The 15,414-nt window shown below is 50.2% G+C and overlaps 1 protein-coding gene across 2 annotated transcripts in view; it reads right to left on the bottom strand.

Moving 5' to 3' along the window:
• Window positions 1-7,687: 7,687 nt before the first annotated feature.
• Window positions 7,688-15,414, bottom strand: part of LOC122369442 (protein turtle-like) — a 115,814-nt gene continuing 108,087 nt past the window's right edge. For both annotated transcript variants that reach the window (XM_043344204.1, XM_043344205.1), the window contains exon 17: window positions 7,688-10,706. In XM_043344204.1, the coding sequence (XP_043200139.1) occupies window positions 8,879-10,706 (1,828 nt within the window). In that variant the 3' untranslated portion in view covers window positions 7,688-8,878. The remainder of the gene's footprint in view (window positions 10,707-15,414) is intronic.

The raw sequence follows: 15,414 nt of genomic DNA, 5'->3' as shown, positions 1-15,414 counted from the left end.
TCGACCGTCATAAACTAGGGCACGACAGACTCGAGACCCGGTTTTATCGGCGCTGATACGCAAAGGAGTCGTCGAAATGGGGCATACGGAATACACGGCAACAATCGGTCCAGTTGTTACAGCGAGATGCTTTTGAAGGGATCGTCAACAGGCACGGGAATGTTACCAAAGGCTAGCTCTTGTAAATATCTGGTAGGTCCAAACCCAAAGTGTCTGACCGTGTGTTATTTCGTAGGCGCAGCTCGTCTGAGAAGCTCCAAGAAACTATGCTAATTATGCTATGCAAGGCATACCTTCCGGCTTCATATTGCTCTTTGCTTCTTGTGAGAGCTCTTCTTATCATTATAATGAAACAAAACACTCTCCTCATTAACTCAACAGCCAAAACAAGCCCCAACCTTTTCTCTCTAATTATTTTTTATTTTTTGCTAAGCATTTCCCGTCAGTTCTCGCATCTAGTCTGCTGTTCAACGAGCAAAAGCAATATCCGGAGTCGAATCGGCTCGGCAGAAGCGTTCCACCCTAACCAAGGTCATGACCCCTGACCTTTCCCGTCGCGGGTGTCACGTCTGACTAGGACTGCGTTCGGTGCCGATGTTGTGGCTCATGACTAGACCACTGTCTAATCACATTGCCCCCCATTGGTCTGTGGACAACTGGTACCTATCCCTGATGTCAGGCAGCCGAAGGACATCGGGTGATTTGCAGGGTACTTGTCATGACAGGCAAGAACGACATGCGTTTATATTCATGGACTGAGAGGCGGTCAGTCACACGGCAAGTGACAGAGTATCCACCTATGCAAATAGCCGTCGCTAGTTATGCTAGTAAATTAGAGGCAAATGACACAAGTGCAAGAAAAAAGATAATGGTGCATCAATCAATTTGCATATAAATATGTTCCTTCAAGTCAATGGCGACGGATACGTATAATTCGATGCATCTTATTGACGCCGATGATGGGGCCGTCTGCCATTATTCATTCCTATTGGCTTATCTATTTTTCTTTAGTCTGATGATCGAAAGTTCCGCCATAAATCAGGTATCGACGGCCCAGGTCTGTATTATACATTTGGCAGTCAGTCGTGCAAAATGAAACACCCGAGCTACTGGGAAACGTTAGTGGTTACATAAAAAACAAAGGTCGCAGGCTATATACAGCCTGGTGTAGCGCTAAAAATGGGCACAACAATACAATAATGGGAAGCGATCAGGACGATGTGGACTACAAGAGCTATAACAGCCTCAGGCTATCTGATTCTAGCTGACTCAGTTCTCCACTGCTGGCGTGGCTCTGAAAGACCACGCGCTGCAATCTGCGGTGTGAAAAATAACTACCGTGTCGCTTCCAACACGAAATTGTACGGAGAGAAAGCCTGCTCTGATGCCTAAACTTACTGGGTCAGCGGCGCTTTTGGATACTTTTTGGGGAAAGGGGAGCAACGTTGAACCTGTTCATATACCATGAAGATCTAAAGCATGTAGCAGATATAAATAAGAATGTAGAAAAAGCACAATGCTGGCAAATAAAAGAAAGACAAAATGAGAAATTGAAAACATTTTAATAGTCCTTCATCTGGAGGCCAAGCAGTTAGCCGGTTAGATAGATCGATCCTCATGCAATGCAGATGCCAATTGTAAAAATTTAATGACTGTGGAAGTCCTCAGCTATAAAGTGACGGGCAGCTGGATGATGAAAGACAATAGCTGTCAGTACAAAGTCACAAAGTGCATTCAGCAATGTGGTTGAGTTATTGTTGTTGTTTTTTTTTGTGCATATTACCTGTCACCAAGCAGATATTACTATAACATCAAAGCTGAAGATATGCTCTGCGCTTACGGCAGGCTGGGATAGTCTGGGATGGACGTATTGCTATTCGCTTACCAACTTCTTCATAATGGATAACTTAAATAAGCCCATAAGCCCCTTAGAGGATGCCGACCTTCTAGGTGACCGATCAGCTTCACATCCGCACTTAGCGGCACAAACAGCCGTATCCGAGGAGCCTGGATCGTGCGCCGCTGTCAACACTCATCAATTCAGGAAGGGGATGCACAACAGATGGAGCGCTACTCAGCTTTGGAGCTTCACGGTAATTATCTCAACTATGCGAGCTGTGTGCTGAACTATATGAGGCTTCTTCGACCCAATGGTCTGCAATAGCATAAGGTATTATGTTACATCAAATGATATTTTAGCTTGAAATATAAATAAATAGACAGTGTCCAATAGGATTTAGTTTCGGACCGTGGGATTTTCTGCGAAAAGGAAATGATATTTTGAACTGCGAGACTCGGTACAGCGCAGAGCTGGCCTTAACCTCCAGTATAAAATTGGATCCACGGCTTTAAACTGACAGAGCAGGACGAGACGGCCATTTTCAGCCTGTAAAGTGTAAAGTCATCACGGAAACTTTCCAGAGTCTTGTTCGGTGAGTTAAATACGGCTGACTTTTTTGTAAGGAAGCACGTTTCATTCTGCGCTTCATGTAGCCAAAATCATTCTTCGGGTAACCTTACTTGATGTCATTCACTTTCTGCAACGTCCTACATAGTTTTCTGTCGACTGTCGTGACTACTAAACCAGTTGCCCAATACTTTGAAATTTTCAAAAAGTCATGGAATTGAGCAGGGGATGTTGTTAGCTTTTATAAGCAGAATCAGAATGCAAGAAGCTGCACCGAAACATAGCAAAATGAGGACACTGATGCAATGCAAAGTGTCTGGCTCAACCTTTCACTTTACGTAAAAATGTGAGCATTCAACATAACAATAAAAAGCAAAAATTGCCCGATTACGTATGGTCTGTAAGTAGCTCCCATGAACATGGAAAATAAAACTTCTAGGGTCCATTATTGTTCGATATCGCTTTAAAATCCGGGATCTATGACGTTTCTTTCTCAAATTTTCTGGGATGGCTCTGAAATATCTCCGCAAGAGTCCACGCACTTGCTCCCTTGTCTTAATGTTCATCCCTAACAGATCTTTGATGTTAGCTGAAAGGCGCACACCGCACGGTAAATCTAATGCCACTCGGCGGAGAGAGAGAGAGAGAGAGAGAGAGAGAGAGAGAGAGAGAGAGAGAGAGAGAGAGAGAGAGAGAGAGAGAGAGAGAGAGAGAGAGAGAGGGAGGGAGAGAGAGAAGAGAGAGAGAGAAGAGAGAGATAGAGCGAAAGAGAGAGTAAGAGACAGAGACAAAGACAGAGACAGAGAGAGAAAGACAGACAGACAGACAGACAGAATGAGCAAGAATTCACAGAAGTGTCATGCCTGCACAATGACTGAGATGCGCGCGTCACCGCGGCCCGGTCCATGATTAACGACGTCAGCCAGGAGGGCCGCCCGTCGGCCGCCGGAAATCCTCGGTAACCATGGCAACGCCGGCCATCACGGAAGCGGCCTGTCTGATGCGCGTCGGATGCACCGCGCCACTGACGACCGACCCGGGTCAATGGACATAACGAGAAACCTACGCAAAGGCGCCACCGAATCGTCGTCGAAATGAGGTCGCGAAAGTGCGAGCTCATCCGAATTGCTGGTGGCACGCGAATATGCTCGAATACTTTATCTCAATTTACTCGAACGCTCTTATGCTCTCTCTCCATGGTCGTAAAGGAAACTCAATTCTTGCTATTGTACACAGTAAACGACGCTACTTTGTATTTTGTCTCCATGTGCATTGTGCAAATACAGGTGGCCGCCGCGGCAGGCCCCTTATCGGTCGTCAGCCGGCGGCGACACGGGCAGGATATATGGTCCCCGGGCGACCCAGCGCGAGGGGCCCGCCTCCATCTCCACCCGGTCACGCACAGTGGGTTAAAACTGCTGCCGAAACCGGCGGACGTCCTCCCTGCAGACACACCCATTTCCGCGGCTCGACAGGAATAGAGAGACCGGAGACAAACACTCGCTCTCCTATAGACGGGAAATGGAGAGGACGGCTCAGTCGGGCCGACATTCACTCGGATAGGGACTCGGTTACAACTCGACCGGGGCCTGCGTGGGACGTCTGCCAGTGCTCCGTCCGGCGCCCTGCAGCTGTCTCCGAGGGCGGATGGCGCGCGGTGGTGGCGATGGCTGACTGTCCCACGACTTAGCCAAGGTCTCATCGCCAGGGATCAATGGCGAGCCATTACCGACAAAGGAAAAGGAGCCGGCGTGTGCCGACCGTGTGAAAGGGAGAAGGAGGGGGTAGCAGAGAGGTGGCGAGAAGGGAGCGAGAGGGAGAGGGAGAGGGGAAGGGTGGCGGAGAGGTGACGGCATAAAAACAACAGGGCGAAGTGGGAGGTACCTACAAAGCGTGCTAGAAAGAGAAATATATGTATAAAAAATCCATGGTAGAAAAATCGCAAGCGAAGTTACACGTTAACTTGCAAACTGAAAATGTTTTGTTTTCCTGGGCCGGATGACTGACTCAGGAGATGTTGTGTAACGTTCCATCTTATGTCGAATGTGCCGCAGAACAGCAGGCGCCCCTAAAAGAGAATACTCGTAAGGTACGGTCCAACAAAAGTGTTACACGACATCCCATATCCAGCTTTATGTAGCCCACATGACCAAGGCGAGATGGCGCCCAGCTATGCACCGGAACGAAGCACAGCCAATCGGCAGAAGGCAATAGCCTTTTTCACGAGAGGCTATCTGGCGAATGCACCTAATTTGACCAAATCTGCACTAAATCTCTTTTACAATAAGTATCTTCACAGCATGAATTTGTCTTTGTTTTAATCCAAAATAATGTCTGATGATACAAAAAACGAGGTGTATAAGCATCTGTGCAACCAAAACTAATTAAACAGAAACATACTGAGCCTAATTTAACCAAATCTGCACCAAATCTACACCTAATCTACACCAAATGTGTAGCATATCGCCGTCGTGAAAACAGCTAATATTAGCCGTTTTCACGACGGCCATCTGGTACACATTTGGTGCACATCTGGTACAGATTAGGTGCAGATTTGGTCAAATCAGGTTCAGTGTGTCTCTTAGCAGCTATCAGCTAGGGTTGCACTAATTGCTTATATGCCTGCTTTGTCATATTATCAGAAAGCATCATCGATTAAAACACTGAAATAAATTCATAAAATGAAGATATTTGCTGTAAAAAATTAGGTGCAGATTTGGTCAAATCAGGTGCAATCGCCGGATAGCCCGTCGAGAAAACGACTATTGACAACCCCTGATTAGCCGATCGTTTTGGCAAAATACGGCACACAAGAACCGCTTCTTATAATAACAACCAATTCTCGAAGCGCATGCCAATCTAAAGTTGCAAGGTCGCTGACACATTCATGTACGGCCGAGAAGACACACAAGTCGCAATCCTCTTAGTAGTGTTTTCTGTGTAGGTGCGATGTGGTGTATTACTGTGGATCATCACTGACATGAGCCTGGCCGTAAAAACAGACACTTTTTGTGCGACCAGACGTCATTTGGTAGCCTCAGCCTCCAGTGACATGGGGGAAGTGGTTGTCTACACCTTCCATTTGCTTCTGTTTTTTTTTTTTGTTCTATCCCACCCTTTCACGATTTCTTGTCTCTCCCAATTTTCCAGCTTAGTCATTCATGTCGGTCCACAGTAATTGTGGCTGACGTGAGCGCCTTAATCTAAATCAAAACAGTCGAATATCGTGATGCTTAAGATGGAAACTGGCGACACATATTGCGTGATACTTAAAAGTGAAATTGATCACTGATGAAAATCATTTTTCCCACGACTATTCCAAAGTGGCTTACATTTGATTTCGTTTGTAATCAACTACATGATATCAAATGTCACAAAGAGGCCATCATTATTCTGATGATCATCCTGATGCAAAATCTACACGGTAATTGCAGTATCGAATGTAAATGATTCCTTGAAGCAGCAGCGCCAAATGATCTGTCTATGCTAATACCCGTTATAGCAATGTTCGGTAACAGAGGGAACGATAGAGCACAGTCCAGATCGGGCCAATAATTCTAGCCGCCGAACCCGCCGACAGTCTGGGCTCCCGTCTGGTCCGAGATTGGTCGGTACGCTACCTGAATATGTGAATATCCGAGTAACCAGCCCGATACTGATGGCCAAGGACCGTCACGGCCGCCAGAGAATACTAGATGTGGCGTTCTGCGTTGCCCTACTCGGAGGTTCGATCGACTCGAGTCAACGCCCATTCTATTTACTCCTCAAATCTGAGCTTGGTGAACGGAGATTTAAAGTTCCAACTTGTACCCAGCTGTGTTATAATGAATGCCATGTTGGGCACGTTTTTTGTGCAGATGTTTCCTGTTAGCACATTCTACTGTTTCGTGATTTGATATTTCTAAGCAAACAAATCGAATGGAATGGCATAAATCAATAAGTTATATACAAGACGAGTAATAACTATCCACAATGGATCATGACGTAGTGTACCTAAAGATGAAAATTCCATCCACCCAATCGCAGCGTATTTCATAGGTGTGTCATCCTCCTAAAGCATAGTATCCTTCCTCACTATATTTTTCATTCCTCGAAGTATCCGAGGCAACAAACACCCTATTGCACGGCAAAGTAATTTGATCATCTCCCAGCTGCAAAACAAATTGTTCGCTCCATCTCTGAAGCGACCTACCGACCGCGGTTTCCATAGAACCCGAGCCCGGAGCCACGGCGGCAAAACGTCTTATCCTGCTGACAGGAATTAAATTCCCGTCACCATGCATCCTGCTATTTATTTATCGTGCAGCGCTGTTGCTCGTGACTGTGATGGTGCTTTGTTTCCTTGACGGACGGAAAAGTCGACGGGACGTCAGTCTGCAGCACTGCTTCCGTGGCCTGGCCTGGCGGTGACGGCTTATCTGAGAGTTCATCGCTCAGGCTTGTATAGCTGACACGACGCCAGACAAAGGACGACACAAAGACTGACACATCAGCTCACAACGGCAGACACAACAGCACACTCAGTGGTCAGTTGGCACACAGAACACATGATACCTTAGCACACAGCAGTTGATAAAATGGCACACAACACAACCGAACACATATATTGATATAACAGCACACATCAGTTGCCACACCAGCACACATAAACTGATGCAACAGCACACATCACTTGGTAAGTACAACAACGCACATCACTTGATACAAAGACACACTTCACCTGTGACCTGATAAAATGGCACACACCACCTGGCACAAGAGCACACATTAATTGGCAACTTTCATCAGCTGATACAATGGCAAAAAAAACAAGAGAAAACAGATGGACGGATGCAATAGACAAGGGACTGGAGACTGAAGCACCCACCATCCAGCATTCAGCCAATTGGGGTGGGGTCATTCAGCCAATTGGGGCTGATGCTGCTGTATGTCTCCAGTTGCTTCATTCTGATAGCACCGAAATGACTATTGCCCACAATAACGTAGATAGGGCATCAATTACCGTGATTTCGTTCATTGGCGAGTAAGGTTACCAGCCGTTTCCCCAAACTGTTACCATAGGCGGTGGAACGGGGAGGGCACCGGGGCACCGTGCCCCCTTTGATTTTGGCATTTTAACATTAGCCCTATGGGTGTTGCATGGAAAGAATGGAACCAAAAGTCGTCAGTGCCCGACCCCCCTTAATTGAAGGTGTTCCGCCGCTACTTACTGTTACCCATTTACCAAAGGTAACAGTTTCCAAGGCTCCAGTTCATAGCACCCCGTAAAAACGCTGGCGATCCTTGTACAAAAGAACACTGTATTTGACAAGTGGTACAATATATAATACATGCGACGCCAAGCAAAGGTGATTCGGTCCGGCCGCCGTGACCCCACCGGCCCACGCCTTGAGCATTCGTTGCGTCAGTGACTAAAACAGCATGCCCGTGAGGTAATATCGAGGGAAGAGAAACACATACTCGGCGCACGGCCCGCGCCAAACGTGAACAGAGTCCGGGCCGACAGCGCGAACCGCTTCAACAAAACAACGCCGCCAGCCGCCGGCACGGCGGCCCACACACTCGAGCTAGCACTAGACTGCACGGGTCATGTCACTGAGTGGGAGCCGCGGGGGAGAGGGGTCGCGAGCGAGCGGCGGGTCCGAGCGGTGCACCTAGTCAGGAGACCGCACGGGGGGGGGGGGCGTCCGGTCCGGTCCGGACCGGGAATTAACTGGCCGGCAGTGGTCCACCCGTCGCCATGGAGATCAACGGATGGGGCCCTGGTTGCTAGGCAACCGTGCGGCAGTCGCGGCCGTCGAACTGGGTGGAGGGTGGCCGCGTCGACCGGTACGATGGGCCACTGCGTTCAAAACGACTACTGGGGAACGGGGGACGGGACGCGAACAGCGATACAAAAGACGGTATGTACACAGACTTGTATGACGTCGCGACGAATCTCGCGCTATGTACAGGTTGTGGCGCCAGTCCGGGGTCCGATGAGACCCTCCCCGACCTGGTGGGCCCCGCGGGGACCCAGGGCTCCGAGAGGGGCCTCTCTGGCGCGTCAGTTATCACAGGATCGTGCTCGAAGGAGACACGGCCAGCAGACGAGCCCGGCCGACCGCCGCCGCCGCCGCCGCGTTAAAGCTGTCACATTTGAACCAAGGAACGCAAATGCAATGCCTCGACAATGCAGGTCACACGCGATAACGACGCAACAAAAAATCTCACCAGCTGCCGCAACAAAATCGCAAACACTCGAACAAAATGCCGGGCGAAAAATCGAGATAAAAAACGAACAAAACATCGCAAGAATACCCAATCGAACCAACAACCAATACACCAACCAAACAAACAATAACCCCCGAACCACCGGCGAGCGCAAGCAACGCGCTGAACAAAAGCACGCGGGTTGTACTGTGGTGGCTAACGTAAAGCAGAATGGCAGTAGCGTATGTGCGAACACAGGGGGTGGGCGGCGGGCGCCTCTCAGCAAACGGTCTCCGTCACCGGCTCGTCTCCACTGCGGTGCCGGCGCGCGCGACGCTGTCGGTACCGCTGGAACTCCTGCCTCATGGCCTGCACGCGCGCCTCCATCTCCGGAACGGGCCGGACTCGCGAGCGGGGCAGCACGGGAGCCGCTCCACCCGGAGACTCCGTGCCGGGAGTCAGCACCGGGTCGAACTCGTAATGGTCGTCCACGGAGATGTCGAGCGGCTGCGCCGGCGGCAGGTAGGCGGGCGGCGGCAGGTAGGGAGGCAGGTAGGGCAGCTGGGCCGGCAGCTGAGTGCCCGGCCGCTCCACCGGCCGCCAGTGGGTGGGCGGCAGTGAGGGCGGCAGCGCCGGCGGCGGCGGCGGCGACGGCGGCGGCTCCGTCAGCTGAGAGTCGGCCAGCTGCTGAGACAGACCCGACGACGAGTGGGTCCGCTGCGAGGTGTTTTTGCTGCTGGAGCCCAGCCCGCTGGAGCTGGACTTTTCGTGCGGCGGCAGCTCGTCCTCTGGCCAGCGGGAGAGCGCCGGCGCGCTGGCCGGTCGCAGCAGACCCAGCTGGGAGCGCACCCGGCCGATGGCGGCCTGCAGCCGATCGCGGGTGTACGCCAGCGGCCGGTCCGTGCGGCCCAGAGAGCTGGAGGGCGACTCCTCAGTGGTCGTCCGGGCGGGTACCGCTACCGGGGGCACCGCGACCGGCGGCACGGCGACCGGGGGCACCCCCACCCCCACCGGCACGGCGGGCACCGCGGGCACGGCCGCCGGCCGCGGCACCGGCGCCTGCGGCTCCGCGCGGGACACGAAGCGGCGCGGCGCCGGCGGGATGGCCGCCACGGGCGGCGGTGAGCTGGTGGCCAGCGGTCTCTGGGGCCGGTACGGGTCGCCACCGGCCGCCGACCAGCGCGGCACGTTGGCGTACACAGGCTGCGGCCGCTGCCGGGGCCGCGGCCGCGGGATGTCCGCTATCCGCGGCGGCTCGATGTGGCCCACCGTGTGCACGTGCTGGCCCGAGTCGCGGAACGCCAGTCGCGGGTCGAGCAGCCGCAGCAGCCGGGTGTCGGCCGGGCCGGCAACTGCGGAGCGCCACCGGCCCTCCACCGGCCAGTTTTCGTAGTGGGGTGACGCGCCGGCCGCCGCCGCCTCATGGATGGTCCGCAGAGCCGGCAGTCGCGGGTCGGGCCGCCGCCGCGGCGTCTCCTGCGGCGCCGCGTCGCGCCGATGCACCATCGCCGCCGCCGTTCCGGTGGCCGGGGTCGCCCCCTGCGACGGCTGGGACCCAGACGACAGCACCGTGCTGGGAAACGTCCTCTCTATCGAACCGGGCACGGCCACCGAGCTCAGGTCGGAGAACTCGAACGGCCCCAGCTGGCCGGCCAGAGGGCCGGGCGAGGAGGCGCGGAACCGGCGGCCGTCGGGTGACAGCGCCACGGGCGAGGTGGGCGCGTGCTCGGGGATCTGGTGTTTGCCGAACCCGTGACTCACCCTGCGTCCAGCCGGCACCGGGGTCCGTGGCGAGCGGCGCGGGTGGACGTGGTAGATCCCCGACTGGAGCGGACGCGCCGCCTGCCGCAGCCGCCGCCGACGCTCACCGCTCGGCGTCAGAAAACCGCCGTCATCGTCACCGTTGACGACGAAGCGCCCGTCTGGCGTGCGCGCGATCCAGGCCAGCGGCTGGCTGTACTCCATCTCGACGCTGTAGACCATTTTGGCGCGGCGCGGCGTCAGGTCCAGATCGTCGATGAGACTCTGCGAGAGGCCGGCCGAGAGCCGCGGCCGGTACAGAAGGTTGCTGGCGTGCCGAATCAGACCCGGTACTCGGCGGACAAGGCTGTGAACACGGCGACACGGCGGGCGATGTGAGACATGTAGGGAGGGAGGAGGGGGTCACACTTAGCACGGGGCCCCGATTCAGGGCGGGGTTTGGACGGGTGATGGGCGGTGATAAATGACACTGAGATCTTACGTTGGAACTTTTACATTGCACGATGCATATGTAGTTAAAAAGTTCATTTAATCATTGAGCCAATGTTAGTACCCAGTGAAGCGAATTGAAGAAAAGACATGCAGTTGATGTTATATATATGTTTTGATAGTCGCATTGCATGCATGTTACGCAAAAGTAACTTACAAAAGTAACAGAGACATGCAAAACAACAGAATCACAAACATGCAAAATAGTCGCATTCTTTTTAACATAAACAGCGAAACGTCGGGAGTTAAAGTGTTTTTTACAACGTAATGAGCGACGGAACGGCCTTGCTGACACTTGCATTTTTACACACATAGTCGCATTCGTATAAGCATTGGTTTGGCATCAGAATGCGAAGGAACAGTTGTATATTTTCAGAGAACTTCTTCAATAAAGCGTCGATTAAATTCGTCTTCCACCCGTTTTACTGCAAAGTGATCGGATCTCAAAAAGTTGCAGTGCCGTTGTATCCCCCAGAATGCAGCCTGGTATCCGTTAAGTACTACATTTCAGGAAAAATCCCGAGGCAAGAAGGAATACCTAACCAGGCACATCATGTAGGCTGCATTATGCGGTCAGAGCCGCATTTATCATCTCTGTCACAGACGGGCGCCATTACATGCATACCTTTCGGCTGTAGGGAATCACAACACGAAATGCAAAATTCCTGTTTAGATGAGACTATGGATGTCCTAGATTAAATCACGTACCTCGTGCATGTATTCCATTAAACAGCATATATGAAAAACGTCCCTCACAATTCTCCTCATTGAGCATTGAGATGTGTTTGTGGCTATAATCCGACGAATGCCAACAGCTACAAAAAGAGGTATTGGTGAATGTTATTCCGAGGCTGGAAGATTATATGACGGATGCTGTAGCCTACTGAGGCTATATCTACAAAAGAACTTAATGCTGGAGGAACCTCGTATGTTCCTGTTGGGCGAGTCTTTATAATAGCAGAAGAAAAAAGATCCTGGTTGTAAAAAGGTGAAACAATCGAATATAATCAATTTATCTATTGGATTTGAGATGTTTGAGAAGGTGCTGAGAGGGAGACTAGCGGCTCGTGTTCCTGAACTCCGGCCGTTCAACAACCGGGAACAACAGCACAACTTCGGCCCGACACTGCACTCTAAACACAGCGTCCAATATCGTCCCCGTCGCGGGGTCCCACAAATGTAAACCTAACAGCGGTGGCCACCACCACCACGCAGAGTTCGCATTTACAGAGCTCGGCAGAAAAAGTGCTCGTCCAAAAATGAAGACAGATGTGTCCCCGGAGGGTGTTCAGCCCGACGGACGGCCGCAAAAAGGCATCGCCGCGCTGCTGCGAAACAAGATCGGGAATCGATGTGGGCAGAAAACATCTGTATTGAAGATTAAACTGAAATCAACACCTCGAATTGAGGAAGCCATTACAATTTGCAGCGGACTGTGGGCTTAACGTTTTGAACAGGCTGGATAAGGTTGAAGGATTTCGGTGAAGCTTTTAGGATAAACACTAGATTAAAACTGAATGATGATGGCCGGTTTTGACAGCATATATTCCCCGATGCCCATAATTCAGTCACAATCTGACAAGAAAGGTTTGGATATCAATCAACGTTTAGTCAAGCATAATGCAAACATAGCATTAATGGTTACCGTATCAAATAGATCGATCCATGAAAAATGATATAAACGGTGATTTGCTGGGGCTATTATGTTGCCTTAACCCGCGCGGGGCTGGGGGGGTAAATTTTACCCCCCCCCTCGCGAATTTTTGCGATATCTCAAAAAAGGCGGCGCGCAGCGCCGCCAAACATTTAGTACCTTTTCTTACATCATGACACGTTCCCTGAAAATTTGAGCGAAATCCGTCGGAAATTTTTTGAGAAATTGACGTTTTAGTGACGTCATGTTCGCCATTTTCGCCTCAAAAACGGCAAAAGTTCAAACGCCGCTAACATCTTCATTTTTAAAGCAATCAAGACGTAACAAAAAAGGTTATACGTAATTTTACTTTGTCTATCAAATGGCTATCTCGGTTTTTTGAAAATTTTGGATTTTGACCTAAATGTTTTCAAAAAACTGACTTTTTTGGGAAAATCATTATAAAATACAAAATTTTGAGTCTATCGAAAAAACCGGAATATATGTCAGAGAAGTGGTCTATGTGCACCTACATACCAAATTTTAGAAGAATCGGTTCAAAAATACGGGAGTTATTCAAAAATTTTATGACGTCACGACACACAATTTTTTTGAAAAATGACTTTTTTGGAAGTTCTAGACCTCGTACGGAAACAAAAATAGCACCATTCGATTCGCCGTGAAAAACTGCATCAGATAGACACCTTTTTAGGCCTTAACAACCAACTTCAAACTTTGACCTCACTTGACCTGACCTCGACCTGAAATTCATCCAGAGGTGGTCCATATCACTTATTGAGTGTGCCTATTGAATTCTATGAGTAAAATGACCCATAAAACATGTGTCGCACATGCCCTTTTCTATATTTTGTTTTTTGGTGACCTGACCTGACCTGACCTGACCTGACCTTGACCTTGACCTCTGAATGATATTGTATGCAATGAATATTGTCTTGGTAGCCTAAGAACACGTTTTGGGCGATCAGTCTCAGTCCATGACTCCATTCTTCGGCAACTACGGTGCAAGGCCGATACTGTAGAAACTTGCAATTTGTACCCTTGACCTGACCTTGACCTTGACCTCAAACTTTAAATTAAGTACATGTTTTTAGTAGTTCGTGATGAGAGCTTTCGATTGGCGTTTGAATTTTCTAAATCGGACCATTAGTTCGGGAGATAACAGGGGGGTAAAATTTACCCCCCCCAGCCCCGCGCGTTCGGCTGGAGACCCCAGCCCCGCGCGGGTTAATTTAATAAACCATACAAATTTAAACAAAAACGACAGAGATGTAGGCGTGACGACGTTAAGTTGTAAGTGAACGACTTCCTCCACTGACATCCCCGTTTATGCGAAGATGACGTAGGAAAGGCGAAGGAGGGTGGCGGGTCGGGGTAAATTGGTCATCGAACCCCAATCAAAGTCCATCAGTGCTCTAGTTACAGTGAAACTCAGCTCGATGAGACGAACGGCAAACAACTTCGAGCTCGGAGATATAATTGGATACCGTGCAAGCTGTTTTCCGTTATAGTTGCTGTGTACAGAGGCTCGGCCCAATATTGCCCATCACCTATCTAAGAGTTTGCCCAATGAAGCTTGGATTCTTAGTAGTAGGTTCTGGAGAATTTTGTAATTACTTGTTCTGATCGGAGCTTTGAACTTATTTATAGTGAGCTCCAAACATGCTTCAGTTGCACAGCAACATGCATAATAACCTATCCCTGATTAATTAAACAACAGGATTGTCGAGAATAAAAACAACAAAATAATAGTTCAAAAGGAAAAAATAATCAAAATTACCATAGTGTTCAGTGGAAGAGCCTGAATAATGAATATCTTAACTAAATAATCCCCTCTCCCTTAGAGCACCTGATCCCGATAACAGTGTTTCGTTGACAGGTCGTCAAAGACGTGCGCTACTGTCGTGAGGAGTACCGTTCACGACAGCACCTCCCTCAAATCCGACCTAATTTGTAAAATACGCCCGCATCGACCCTGACACGGTGGCGCTGCAGATGACACTCAATTTCACCGCCATCACGTGACCCATCAAATGGCGACAGCCTTTGTCGAGCCACGTGTCACGTGATGGGAAACAAGCCCACGCGCCGTATCGTCCGACGCGCTGTCATTGAGGGCAATGAGAGATTGTCAAACCAAACTGAGACTACTCGAGCTCACACTGAGCGGAGGTGACAGCGGCGGCCGCAGCTCATGACGGTCGGATTTCGGTGGTCGTTTGGCCTCATCACGGCCGGCCAGAGTCGCGGTGACGCCCATCATGAAGTCAATGACGTGGGGACGTCATCAGACAGTCATGAGCAGCAGATGACGTCTGAGCGACCCCGGACGCCGCCTTACGGCGCGGCCATTGTCCGGGGAGCGACGGTCGTTTACAGGGTAATGACTAATGAGCACGCGCTAGGAGGGAGGGGGACGATTTGGAGCGCTCGCGCGCAGAAAGGTACACACGCGACTAAGAATGTAGAAAGACGAGTGGTTTGTTGGTTTTCCGGCTGTTGTAAGCCTCTTCATGTAGCTTGCTTAATGTTTGTGGTAAGAACACGCACGTTTGACACAAACTTCCCAGAAACCTGCTGATCATACCTTATCACAAATGAATAGCAGCTGCAAGTTGCGACTAACCTCTTAGCATCTAATACCTATGTCTTGGCGTATAGTGTCTACATATACTGAATGATTCTGCGTATATTTCACTAATGTGTACTGATTATTCATGAAAGCCAAAGCAACGAAGTTATCCACCGATTCCAGTGAAAATGTGTCGAGCTGATAGGCGTAGCTTTGTCAGGCATTGCCAGAAGTGGTTTCACTCTAAACGCATTTAACTTTGGCAATTAGCATACTATTATAGTTAACAAGATTAGCATCATACCCAATTTGGAGCAATGCTAACGCTAAATATGCGTGTGT

Source organism: Amphibalanus amphitrite, unplaced genomic scaffold (genome assembly GCF_019059575.1).
Source record: "Amphibalanus amphitrite isolate SeventyFive unplaced genomic scaffold, NRLGWU_Aamphi_draft 001035F_arrow, whole genome shotgun sequence".
In the NCBI taxonomy this organism is placed as follows: domain Eukaryota; kingdom Metazoa; phylum Arthropoda; class Thecostraca; order Balanomorpha; family Balanidae; genus Amphibalanus; species Amphibalanus amphitrite.
Note: the sequence above shows the minus strand (reverse complement) of the source record. Positions and strands in the feature narration are given on the sequence as shown.